Source organism: Podarcis filfolensis (assembly GCF_964270895.1).
Source record: "Podarcis filfolensis genome assembly, chromosome: 2".
Lineage (NCBI taxonomy): Eukaryota > Metazoa > Chordata > Lepidosauria > Squamata > Lacertidae > Podarcis > Podarcis filfolensis.
Window position 1 is genome coordinate 2,744,288 of NC_139605.1, and position 14,046 is coordinate 2,758,333.

Here is a 14,046-nt window from a genome sequence, read left to right on the forward strand (position 1 = left end):
GTTTTTATGAAACCTTCTCATTCATGGCTCCATTAACGGGCAAAGTGGATAAAATCGCTGGTGGCAGCCAGAATAAAGGAGGTGCTGAGGCGGACAACCAGTATATGTGCATTGCCAGTGGTTTCAGGAGAGCCATTTCCCTGTGGAGCGACGAATCTCTGCCCCCATAACTTCACCATAACTGGTGAAGGGAACAACCAATATGGGGAGCGAAGGTGGCACAGGGAAATGTGGGCATTGCCAGTGGTTTCAGGAGAGTCATTTCTTCCCTAAATGGTGGTCCAGTGTCATTTCAGTGCGTACCTTTTGTAAAAAGAGGGAGCTGATGGAGAAAGGCTTTATTATGTTTGGGGGGGTGCAGCTCAGTGGGAGAGCAATTGTTTTGCATGCAGAAGGTCTCAGATTCCTCTTTTCACGTTTGGTGGGAGTTTAGGGTGGTCCAGGTCTTCTGCGGCAAAGTTTTTTAATCTGACCTTCAAAATCTCTAAACAATCTATCCATCCAAATTCAGCACTAGCGTTATTCTAACTAGAGGAGGACTGCCTGCCAGGAGCCTGAGGGCCCTGCTCTGCCTCTCTGCACCCATAGCTGTCAACTTTTCCCTTTTCTTGCGAGGAATCCTATTCGGAATAAGGGAATTTTCCTTTTAAAAAGGGGGAAGTTGACAGCTATGTCTCTACCTGGCCTAGGGTGGGGCCTGACAGGCTTCACAAGGACTGTGGCTGCTGCTCAACAGAGAGGCCTCCTCCTCTAAATTATTTCTAAAATATTTTTATACTTTTTAAAATTCTGCTTTAGTGTTTTAACTGCTTTTAACTGGGCTGCAAGGGTATTCAGTGGGAGGGGCTTGGGAGGAGAGGAGTTGGGGAGAGCACAGGAGACCAGTTACAGTGGTTCTGGGTAGGTGGAGGTATAGCGTGAGAGGAGGGGCAGGCCAGGTAAGGGGCGGGAGGCTCAGACACTTAATGACTCTGCTGTGTGCCAGCCCTTCCTCCAACTTGGGCAACTGTGGTTGTCATATCAGCCAACCCTTGGGTCTGCGACTGCTACTGCTGAATGCCAGGTCAACCCAGAATAAAATTTCCCTCATCCACGGATCTGATTTTGGACTAGGAGTCTGATCTGGCATGTATTACTAAAACCTGGGTGGGTGAACAGGGTGGAGTCTCAACCAGCTGTGCCCACCTGAGTACCCAGTGCAGCATCAGGCCAGAATCTAGGTTTGGGGGAGAAGGAGTTGCTGTGGTCTATAGAGATTCTCTATCTCCAGGCTCTCTGTCCAGTTGAGGGGGAATCTAGAGTGTGTGTTCCTGGCACTCGGCAATCGGGGAAGATTCGGGATTCTGCTGGTTTATCGCTCATCTCACTGCCCAGCAGTCTGCCCAGAGTTGGTTTCAGAGGCGGTGTTGAAGACTTCCAGATTGCTGGTTCTTGGAGACTTCAACATCCATGCCAAGGCAACTGGCTCTGGGCTGGTTCAGGACTTCATGGCTGCCATGACAACCATGGGGTTGTCCCAACAGGTCACCGGCCCAACAAACATGGCAGGCCACACTCTGGACCTTGTTATCTCTATTGGGCAGGGAGAGGGTGATCTGAAGGTGGGGGGCATTGACATCAGTCCCTTGTCATGGTCTGATCACTTCCTGTTGAGATTTAGGATGTCAGCACCTTTTCCCCTCCGCAGAGGCGGGGGATCTATTAGGAAGGGCCACCCTCAGAGGCTGATGGATCCAGTGGGATTCCAAATGGCTCGGGGGGGGGGGGGGGTTCCGGCTGATATGACTGCCACCCCTTTCAAATCCCTGGCCGACCTGTGGAACACCAGAATACCTCAGGCTATTGACAAAATCACCCCTGAGTGCCTTCTCCCACTTTGTGGTGCCTCCAGAGTTTAGGGCGAAGAAAGTAGCTGGGAGATGGGTCAAATGCAAGTGGAGGAACGATCCGAATGAATGCAACTGAAGAGCTCATTATCATTATCGAGCCTGCCTAGTGGCAGTGAAGGCAGCAAAGAAGGCATACTTTGCTGCCTCCATTGCATCCTCATTTGACATCCAGCAGAGCTTTTCCGGGTTGTACTTTTACAGGCTGGCCCCAAAGCGGTGGAAGAACCAACGGTAGCTCGCTGTGACTTGTTTGCAAAGCATTTTGAGAAGATTGCTTGCTTGTGTGGATGAGTTTCAGTTGGTAAGGCTCAAGGATGTGGACAAGGTGCTTGGATCAGTCAGGGCAACCACTGGATGGATGGCAGCTAACGGATTGAGGCTGAATCCTGACAAGACAGAAGTACTGTTCTTGGGGGACAGAGGGCGGGCTGGTGTGGAGGACTCCCTGACCCTGAATGGGGTAACTGTGCGCCTGAAGGACCAGGTGCGCAGCCTGGGAGTCATTTTGGACTCACAGCTGTCCATGGAGGCGCAGGTCAATTCTGTGTCCAGGGCAGCTGTTTACCAGCTCCATCTGGTACGCAGGCTGAGACCCTATCTGTCAGAGGACTGTCTTGCAAGAGTGGTGCATGCTCTGGTTATCTCTCCCGTTTGGACTACTGCAATGCACTCTACGTGGAGCTACCTTTGAAGGTGACTCGGAAACTGCAATTAATCCAGAATGCGGCAGCTAGACTGGTGACTGGGAGTGGCTGCCGAGACCATATAACACTGGTCCTGAAAGATCTTCATAGGCTCCCAGTACATTTCTGAGCACAATTCAAAGTGTTGGTGCTGACCTTTAAAGCCCTAAATGGCCTTGGTCCTGTATACCTGAAGGAGCGTCTCCACCCCCATCATTCAGCCCGGACACTAAGGTCCAGCTCCAAGGGCCTTCTGGCGGTTCCCTTGCTGTGAGAAGTGAGGTTACAGGGAAGCAGGCAGAGGGCCTTCTCGGTAGTGGCGCCTGCCGTGTGGAACGCCCTCCCAGCAGATGTCAAGGCAATAAACAACTATTTTACTTTTAAAAGACAATGGAAGGCGGCCCTGTTTAGGTAGGTTTTTAATGTCTGACGCTGTATTGTTTTTAATATTCTGTTGGGAGCTGCCCAGAGTGGCTGGGGAAACCCAGCTAGATGGGCGGGGTATAAATTATTATTAATAATAATAATAATAATAATAATAATAATAAAACTTGCGCTCTAGACCCTTGCCCCTCTTGGCTGATGAAAACAAGGGAGGGAACAGCTGGCTGGGCCAGGGAGGTGATCAATGGTCCCTGCCTGTATGAAGGAGGCAGTGATAAAACCACTCCTTAAGAAACCTTCCCTAGATTCAGAAAACCTAGCAAACTACCGGCCAGTTGCTAATCTCCCTTTCTTGGGCAAGGTTTTGGAGCGAGTGGTCGTGGACCAGATCCAGGTGCTTTTGGAAGAAACTGATTTTCTGGATCCATTTCAATTGGGGTTTCGGCCCAGTTTTGACATGGAAACTGTTTTGGTTGCCCTGTAAAATGAATGACCTCTGTCAAGACAGAGACAAGAGAAACATGTCCCTGTTCATTCTCCTCTTTTTTTTTTCTTTTTATTGAGTTTCGCTTAAATAACCAAAAGAAAAACCAAATCAACAATTACAAAAAAAACAAAAACAAAAAATAAATAAATGGATGTCCAGTCATAACATAAGAATAACATCAGATTCCATTACAGTTCTTTATCTTCACACTTAAATCTTCATATCTTCAAATGCTTAAACCAGTCCCCTACACACCTATTGACCTCCATCCCTCCCGATTTCAGGCTTCTTAGTATAAATAATTTCTTTCTCCTGCAGCTAATAATTATTACTGATTTACACATCATAAGATCTATATCGAACCTGCTATAGTTTTTAGGTTTCTATAATTCCCTTCGATATATATCATAAATTTATTCCAGTCGTTAATGAACTTTGTATTTTTTTGGTTTCTAATTTTTTGTGTCATTTTTGCTAGTTCAACAAATTCAAATAATTTTGTTTGCCAATCTCTAATTGCTGGGGTGTTTGGATTTTTCCAATTTTGGGCAATTAATATTCTAGCGGCAGCTGTGGCATACTGGAATAATGTCTTATCTTCTTTTTTGATTTCGTCCCCAATTATACCTAGTAGGAAGGCCTCTGGTCTTTTGGGAAATGTATATTTAAATATTTTTTTTAACTCATTATAGATAAGTTCCCAATATTTCTTCATTTCGTCGCATGTCCACCACATATGGAAAAAATTACCTTCTTTGATTTTACACTTCCAGCAGTTCTTATTTCCTGTTTTATACATTTTCCCTAACTTTGCCGGTGTGATGTACCACCTATACATCATCTTTTCTAAATTTTCCCTAAGTGTGACACATGCCGAGAATTTCATTCCATTAGTCCATAATTTCAGCCACTTATCATATTCTATATTATATCCCAGATCCATTGCCCATCTTGTCATAACCTCTTTTATTTCCTCATCTTTGGTGTCCCATTCTAATAAAATGTTATACATTTTAGATAATAATTTGGATTTACCTTCAATTATTTCTATCTGAAATTTGGATTTCTTCTCGTTCATCCCTACTTTTTTATCTTCTATCCATGCTGCATTTATTTGATGGAATTGTAACCAGCTTGTTAACTTATCTTCCAGCTCCTCATATGTTCTCATCCTCCATCCACTTTCTGATCTTATCAGTAGGTCTTCGTAGGTCAGCCTGACTCCTTCCATATTTACTTTTTTAATTATTAAAATATCAGTTGGTGATAACCACCAAGGTGTTTTCCATTCTAGGAGTTTTTTATTTCTCTCCCACACTTCATATAGAGGCCCTCTAATAATATGACTTGAAAACCCTTTGTGTACCTTTTCTTTGTTTTGCCATAAATAGGCGTGCCAGCCGTACCTATTGTCGAACCCCTCTAGGTCATTCTCCTCTTTTTTGTTGCCTCTTGCAAGAATTGAACCCATGAATTTCTCACTAAATAAACGAGAATATAGGGCTTGCGGGCTGGGAAGGGCATTTCTGTTTGCAGGGAGGGGGAGGCGGATCTCCTGCCGCTCCCCCTCCCTCTGGGTCAAGGAGCTCCACTTCCTAGAGAGGCAGGAAGTTTGTTTTTATTGGGGAGGGGGGAGGCAATCTGGGGGGGAGGGGTCTCCATCCTCACTCCCAGAAGAGAAGCTGACTTGGAGAAGAGGTGCCTTATATTCGGGGGTTATTTGGGGGGGGAAGGATTTGCTTTACCTCTTCCTGAAACTTCAAACAGGGCAGCTGGGAAAGAAGGAGGGAGGATGGGGGGGGGGGTAGAAAGGAAAGCAGGGAGGGGCTCCGCTCTTTCCCTGTGGGAATAAGTGGGGGGGGGCGTGATAAAGGCCGTCCTGTTGCAAAGTGGGTTCCCCCTCCCTCAGCAGGGTTTGCATTGCAAGATGCTTTTTGAAGCGCAGAGATCAAGCCAGGCTCCCATAGTGGGGGGACTGTGGGGGGGGGGGGCAAAGACACTGGAGCCAAACCAGAAAAGGGTCCCCCCCCCAGTGCACCCTAACCACAAAGGGATTTACAGCCCCACCCTCAGTGCTGGATTTACATATAAGCTAAACAAGCTATAGCTTAGGGGCCTCGCTCTCTTGTGGCCCCCCAAAAGGAAAAAAACAACTGATGGTACGTTTCCAAAATATAAGATAAAAAACAAATAAAATAAAACCTACATACAGCAACAGTGTGTTGTGTTGTGTAGGCTCCTATGATGTAATGAGCCCCACCTGCTTGCCTGCGCCCTAAAATATCACTGGTTTGCTCATTTCTATATATAGGGTGTCTGCATTCTGCATGCACTGGTTGCATGGCAACAAATGCAAATGGCTTTAGATTCCTAATAGGTCCATAAATTACCACATAGCATATAAGGTAAAGGTAAAGGTACCCCGTACGGGCCAGTCGTGTCCGACTCTAGGGTTGTGCGCCCATCTCACTTAAGAGTCCGCAGACAGTTCCGGGTCACGTGGCCAGTGTGACGAAGCTGCTCCGGCAAGCCAGCAGCAGCGCAGCACACGGAAACGCCGTTTACCTTCCCGCTATAAAGCGGTACCTATTTATCTACTTGCACTTAGGGGTGCTTTCGAACTGCTAGGTGGGCAGGAGCTGGGACCGAAAGACGGGAGCTCACCCCGCCGCGGGGATTCGAACCGCTGACCATACGATCGGCAAGTCCTAGGCACTGAGGTTTTACCCACAGTGCCACCCGCATCCCTCCACATAGCATATATCCAACACAAAAAACAGTGGCAATTTGTTGTTGACAAAGGACAGCAGGACATTTAAAGGGCCCCCAATCCATTCAAAGGGGTGGTAGTCCCATTCCACCTAGAGATGCTCCTCTCTGTTTAACAGCTTCCATCTCTGGGAGAGAGGAAGGAGATTTCGAAATGGGTGGGGGGTGAGAGATGGACAATGTCAAGGGAAATCAGCCTCCGCAGGTTCCTTAGTAAGAAAGAGGCTGATATAAGAAGGAAGCAAAAAGAAACAAGAATTTGCTTATTGGGAAGGGGGAGCCCCCTCCCCCATGTTGGCAGAGTGGGGAACAATGGGGGAGGGTTTGCTGTCCTGTTTATGTGCCCCTGAAGTGGAGGGAAGAGGCACATTTTGGTTTTCCTGGAGCTTGAAAAATGGGTGCATGAGTGACGGGATTTAAAACTAATCAGGCAGCTTCAGGTCTGTGCCCATGAGGGGCCAGTTTTGTTTTTCGTTTTTCCTTCTTTTGGTTTTTTTGTTAAATAATTTTTATTAGTTTTCAAGTACAGTGGTACCTCAGGTTACATACGCTTCAGGTTACATACGCTTCAGGTTACACACTTCACTAACCCAGAAATAGTACCTCGGGTTAAGAACTTTGCTTCAGGATGAGAACAGAAATCGTGCAACAGCGGTGCAGTGGCAGCAGGGGGCCCCATTAGCTAAAGTGGTGCTTCAGGTTAAGAACAGTTTCAGGTTAAGAATGGACCTCTGGAACGAATTAAGTACTTAATCCGAAGTACCACTGTACCAAACTCCCAATATATGCCACATTGTATCAATACCAGATTACCCCGCACATTTCTCATTAACATTGAAAAATAACCAAAAAGAAGACATTTTTACCCACCCACCCCAATCTCCAGACTTCCCTCCACACCCTCTTCTGGTTTTTTAAATAAACCAAATCATCTTATATTACAGATCCCTTTACACAAATTCCCAACTACTGAAAAATTAAACTTGCCGTGCATTGCACAGGTATTTTAAACAGTCAGGTCGCTTTATATATTACGCATCTATGCTTACAGACTATTTCCCCCTTTAAAATGATCCTTATTGTTGCTTTTTGCAAGCATTTAATCCATGTTTGCTGATGTCCCAATTTGCCAGACTGTTACCCATTCTTTTTTCTTACTTTGGCATATTTAAATCTCCTCCGGAAGAGGCTTCCCATTAGGACAAATCCCAATTTGAGCCCTCCTTCCTTCCAAATTTCTCTCTGTCTCCACAGTTGTGATTTCACCCAAATTTCTCGTAACTATTTCCTGTCTGTACTCATCTTTAAAGCTCCCCAAGAAGCTGCTAACAATTAGGACCATTTCCAATTTTACCTCCTCTTATCTTAACATTGGTGATTTTACCAATACTTCCTCAAATGTTTTCTGTGTGTGCTGCCCTTCAAACTTTCCCACCTGTCTTTGCCCAAGAGTCTCCCCTGCGTCTATTCTTCTTGTTTCTGGTTCTTCCGCCGTGTTGTTATATTGATCCAATATGGTACTGATGGTCTCTGATATCTTGGCCATACGTTCCATAAATTCTCTTTTCTATTGATACAAAAATGCCATAGTTTCAGCATCTGAGCTCATCTCTGGCTAACCTTCCATTGTTTTCAGAACAGCCAGTTTCCTCTATCAGTCCTGATTATGTCCAAGGCCATTCAGTACAGTTTCCCAGTAAACACCAGGGAGATCCAGTACTTTCCCAGTGAAAGCGTATTAAAACCGCTTGTCCGCTTTTCCAAAATGTCTCAGAGTGGGGTACAAAGTCACTTGCAAACTGTTCTCAGTTGTGTTTGTTGAGCCAACTCCAAGCTTCTTCCTTCTTTTATTCCTCCCAACAGGAAATTTTATAATCCTCAGCAGAGTACTTCATATATCTTAATCCAAGTCTCTTCTGCAAAAAGTTTGATACAGTGGTGTTAGGGCTCCCTGACGCTCCCAGGAGTCTGGCACCACCTTCCCTTTTCTGTCTCTCAACACAGCACCGTAGCCACTTTTAAAATCACCTGATATTGACAATCAGTAAAGAATGGATTTTGGTGGTCCATCAGCAGGCATGTGTCCATAGGCATTTTTTAGTAAAATAAGTTCTCCTACTTGCAACTTTTCTCCATGTAACGTAATTTACCCGGAAAGCGAAGGGTGGACCTCCTGTTTTAACCCTTTGTGTATCGCCAAATTCAGTCTAATTAAATCTAATCTGATTATATTTCTTTCTTCAATCAAAATGGTAGAAGATGCAGAATTCTTCTTACCCTTTTATTTCAGCTTGAATATTTTTAGTTGGGAGTCTCCTGCTGACAGTAGGCAGCTCAAGGCTTCGGCCCACAGAGTCACGGCTCTCAACCGCTCCTGGCCCCCCCTCCCTCGCTTTCCTTTCATGAGCGGTTGAGGTCTGTGCTCATGAGGGACCAGTTTTGACCCCCTGTTTATTTATCACCCTGATCTACCACACAGAATTGGGAAGATAAAAGCGCATCTCCTTGCTTTGAAGTATAACTGGGAAAGTCCCGGAAGTGGCCAGTTTTACGCCTCATCAGAATCTCCTAAAGGCAGCCGCAATTGGCCTCAGAGGCACCGTTTGGACCATCTTGTATTTAAAGGTGGAATGGAAAGAGGAGCCAGGCAGCTTCCTCAGGTAGGGAAAGAGCAACGGGAGCAGGGAGGAGGGAAGAGGCACAGATGGGACCACCCAGCCTCCCTCTGTGTTGAGTGGGGATGATGGGGATCTAAGAGAAGCTCTGTTGTTTTCTTCTTCTTCTTCTTCCTCCTCCTCCTCCTCCTCCTCCTCCTCCTCTTCTTCTTCTTCTTCTTCTTCTTCTTCTTCTTCTTCTTCCAGGCCCTATTGAACCTTGAGGAGGTGGTCGTGTTTTTCACAGAGGAGGAGTGGATCCCGGACACTTAGGTCCAGCACTGAGGGCCTTCTGGCGGTTCCCTCACTGCAAGAAGCCAAGTTACAGGGAACCAGGCAGAGGGCCTTCTCGGTAGTGGCACCCACCCTGTGGAACGCCCTCCCATCAGATGTCAAATAGAAAAATAACTACCAAACTTTTAGAAGACATCTGAAGGCAGCCCTGTTTAGGGAAGCTTTTAATGTTTAATAGGTTATTGTATTTTAGTGATTTGTTGCAAGCTGCCCAGAGTGGCTGGGGAAACCCAGCCAGATAGGTGGGGTATAAATAATAAATAATAAATTATTATTATTACTATTATTATTATTATTATTATTATCCAGGCCAAAGAACTCTGCACAAGGAAGTCATGGAGGAGAATGATGAGATGGTGGCCTCTCTGGGTAAGGATGCATTTTTATTTATTTATTTTGCACATTTTTTACTCAATTTATTTTAATCAATCAATTAAATTTAAATACATTTGCATATTGACTAAACCTCAATATAGTTTCCATTATAAGATAATGAAAGATGTAAGGTAAGTTAAACTTTAATAAATAAGAACTAAAACAAGGTGATTTTTCCTCCTGTTTGCTCTTACATAGTTCATTATGTTTATTTTATTTACGCCATTTGTATCCCATCCTTCGGCTAAAGATCTCCAGGTGGATAAAAAGCAAAATTCAGAAAACTACCATATCCATATAAAAGATAATAAAATGCAGAAGCAAAACTACAACAAATTAATCAGTCTCTTTTATAGCAACAGTTAGAACTCTGCAAATCGTAAAGAAAACCTTGTCCCCACATTTCCAAACTCTCTTAGATACTTTACATTTTTTAAACGGCACAATTATTTCTTTTCTATAAATAAGGATGCATTTTTATCCCTCTTGACTGATACACGTTGAAGGTGTGAATCTCCTGTTTGAGCCATTTATTCATGCCATGAAGGAGCAACCTAGGCATAGCCTGCTGGATCAGCTGAGTGGCCCATCTAGTCCAGCATCCTGTTCTCCCACTGGCAAAGCCAGATGCCTCTGGGTGGGAAACCAGCAAGCAGGATTTGAACACAAGAGCACTCTTGCCTCCTGTAGTTTCCAGTATTTAGGGACATTGCTGCTTCTGAGTGTGGAGGCATTGCAGAGCCATCACAGCGAGTGGCCGGCAATAGACTTCTCCTCCATGTATTTGGGCCATCATTGCTCCCTGTGGGATCGAGTTCCCTAGTTAAACTATGTGCTGTGTGAAGGAGGCTGATCTTTTATTTGTGCTTTATATTCTTCTTCTTCTTCTTATTATTATTATTAGAGTGGTACCTCGGGCTACAAACACTTCAAGTTACAAATGCTTCAGGTTACAAACTCCATTAACCCGGAAGTAGTACCTCGGGTTACGAACTTTGCCCCATAATGAGAACGTGCGCCGGCAGCGCAGGAGGTCCCATTAGCGAAAGCACACCTCAGGTTAAGAACGGTTCGGGTTAAGAACGGACCACCGAAACGAATTAGGTTCGTAACCCGAGGTACCACTGTATTTTCTGGGATTATTTCCTTTCCTAAAAATGTGCTACATAGGAGAGGGGAGATTGTTGGGGGTGTTGGAATAAGAGAAAGTGCTGATTGGTATTGTTGTGTGTTAAGTTCTCTTGTTCTCTTCCTTCAATACCTAACAATATTTTCTCTCCCCCTTCCCCACTTTAAACCAGGTGATGGAGAAGGCAATCAGAATTCTGAGGGGCCATCTGTGAAGAACTTCTGTGTGAGTGAACACCTTAGCACACATCCACAAACTAACACAGAGAAAAAGTCCTTTAAATGTATGGAGTGTGGAAAGAGCTTCAGTAAAAGTGGAAATCTTACTGCACATCTACGAATTCACACAGGGGAGAAACCATTTAGATGTATGGCGTGTGGGAAGTGCTTCAGTGAAAGCGGTAATCTTACTGTACATCAACGTACTCACACGGGTGAGAAACCATTTAAGTGTATGGAGTGTGGAAAGAGCTTCCGTGAAAATGGAAAACTTATTATACATCAAAGAACTCATACAGGGGAAAAACCACTGAAATGTTTGGAGTGTGGGCAGAGCTTCAGTCAGAATGGAACTCTAACAACACATCTACGAATTCACACAGGCGAGAAACCCTTTAAATGTATGGAGTGTGGGCAGAGCTTCAGTCGGAATAGAACTCTTACAACACATCTACGAATTCACACAGGGGAGAAACCCTTTAAATGTACAGAGTGTGGGCAGAGCTTCAGTCGGAAGGGACGCCTTACTCTACATCAACGAACTCATACAGGGGAGAAGCCATTTAGATGTATGGAGTGTGGGAAGTGCTTCAGTGAAAGCGGTAATCTTACCATACATCAACGAACTCACACGGGTGAGAAACCATTTATATGTATGGATTGTGGGAAGTGCTTCAGTCACAGTGGAGGTCTTATAAGACATCTACAAACTCACACAGGAGAAACCCTGTAAATATTTGGAGTGTGGAAAGAACTTCAGTGAAAATGGAAAACTTACAATGCATCAACCATCTTACACAGGTGAGAAACCATTTAAATGAATGGAGTGTGGAAAGTGATTCAGTTATAACAGAGTTCTTAATAAACACCTATGGACTCTCACAGGGGAGAACCCAATTAGATGTATGGATTGTGCCAAGCGTTTTCCACAGAGTTCACTTTGTCCCTCATATCAACAGAAAGCAGAGACATCACCTTGCTGATAAAGGTCCATATAGTTAAAGCTATGATTTTTCCAGTAGTGATATATGGAAATGAGAGCTGGACCATAAAGAAGGCTGATCGCCGAAGAATTGATGCTTTTGAATTATGGTCTGGAGGAGACTCTTGAGAGTCCCATGGACTGCAAGAAGATCAAACCTATCCATTCTGCAGGAAATCAGCTCTGAGTGCTCATTGGGAGGACAGATCCTGAAGCTGAGGCTCCAATACTTTGGCCACCTCATGAGAAGACAAGACTCCCTGGAAAAGACCCTGATGTTGGGAAGGATGGAGGGCACAAGGAGAAGGGGACGACAGAGGATGAGATGTCTGGACAGTGTTCTCGAAGCTACCAGCATGAGTTTGACCAGACTGTGGGAGGCAGTGGAAGACAGGAGTGCCTGGCGTGCTCTGGTCCATGGGGTCCCGAAGAGTTGGACACGACTAAACGACTAAACAAGAACTACAACATATAGGGAAAAATCAATTGTAAATTTATGGAGTGTATTTGATGTTCTGGTGTTTGTATGGGAAGTTGTACATATATGTATTAAAGCTATGAAGGTAATGTCTCATAATAGTATAATGAAAGAGATAATGTACTGTAAGGGATGTATAGACTATCACTGGAGTGCTCATTGTGAGTGAACATGTGCTGAGAGTTTGTTACTATTTGGTCTTTGGCAGACAGTTAGGAATGGAGAGTTGTGAAAAGTGGAACACGACAGTGGTGTTTAGGAAGCAGGATGGGCTCTAGAATCATAGTACTGTACAGTAGTACCTCTGGTTATGTACTTAATTCGTTCCAGAGGTCCGTTCTTAACCTGAAACTGTTCTTAACCTGAGGCACCACTTTAGCTAATGGGGCTTCCCACTGCCGCCACACCGCCGGTGCATGATTTCTGTTCTCATCCGGAGGTAAAGTTCTTAACCCGAGGTACTTCTTCCGGGCTAGAGGAGTCTGTAACCCAAAGTGTTTGTAACCCGAGGTACCACTGTAGAGTAGAAAGGGACTCCAAGGGTCTGCTAGTCCAACTCTGTCTTGTAAGAACAGCAGCATTAAACCCATTTTTTATGATTGCAATAAGTGAACAATGAAAACACAGAAAGACTGAAACCATCGTCTTATGTGCACATGGTAATTTTTAACCCGTCCTACATTGTTTATATTTTATAAATTCATTGATTTTACGATACCTTCTCATTCATGGCTACATTAACGACAAAGGGGATAAAATCTCTGGTGGCAGCCAGAATAAAGGAGGTGCTGAGGCGGACAACCAGTATATGTGCATTGCCAGTGGTTTCAGGAGAGCCATTTCCCTGTGGAGCGACGAATCTCTGCCCCCATAACTGGCCCATCTTTCAGAAATCCATAGAAAGAGCAGGCAGTATAGGAGGCTGAAAGCAGAGTTCATCTGCTCCTCTCTCTGCTGGCATTGAGCATTTGCCCCTGACATGAAGCAGCCACAGCAGGTGCTGCAAGATGCCCACAGTTGGACTTCACCCCCAAAGGCCCCCTCCTCCATCGCCTCCCGAGACAGACGGATGCCAACAGGGTCTCTCTGCCTGACGAGGATTTCACCTGGGACCACCTTCTGCATGCAAAGCATTGAATTTGAGACCTTTTAAAAAACAACAATATTTATTTATTTATTCAAAGTAAATACAGCTTTGTCCATTGCCATAATATCACAGAACGATCACTCCAGTCCTCAATCCCACATCACGGTCATGTTGGCTCCCCCAGTACCCTCAATAGGAACCCAACTACTGATCTGCTTGGCTAGACATTTCCAATCATTATAATCTTCTCCACAAGTACCTCTGTGATGATGGTGGTGGCGGCATTAAAATATCCTGTTGTTCTTCAATCAAGGGAGAAAAAGGGAGACCAGATTGTGTCAAAGGCGTCTTTTTTGGAGATACCTTTGATTAGACACCAATGGTATGTGAGGTGTTCTGACAGAGCAATGATCCAGATGTTATTGATCCAAGCCTCTATTGCTCTTTTAGAGCTTTCCTTCCATCGTTTCGCAATAACTGTAGTCTAGCTGCTGTGAACAGAAAGGAAATTAATTCTTTAGACTGAAGCGTAGAATATGGGGTCAAATACGATTATAATAAGGTAAGTGCTGAATTAGGACAGATAGATGGTTGAGAGATTTTGGAGGTCAGATAAA

The 14,046-nt window shown here is 44.7% G+C and overlaps 1 protein-coding gene across 1 annotated transcript; it reads left to right on the top strand.

Moving 5' to 3' along the window:
• The first annotated feature begins 7,640 nt into the window (after positions 1 to 7,640).
• Positions 7,641 to 12,441, top strand: LOC310757173 (uncharacterized protein). Its single transcript, XM_083602404.1, has 3 exons — positions 7,641 to 8,872; positions 9,470 to 9,529; positions 10,837 to 12,441. The coding sequence occupies exons 2-3, from the start codon at positions 9,496 to 9,498 to the stop codon at positions 11,613 to 11,615; spliced, it is 813 nt and encodes a 270-aa protein (XP_083458530.1). The 5' UTR covers positions 7,641 to 8,872; positions 9,470 to 9,495; the 3' UTR covers positions 11,616 to 12,441.
• The last annotated feature ends 1,605 nt before the right edge of the window (positions 12,442 to 14,046 follow it).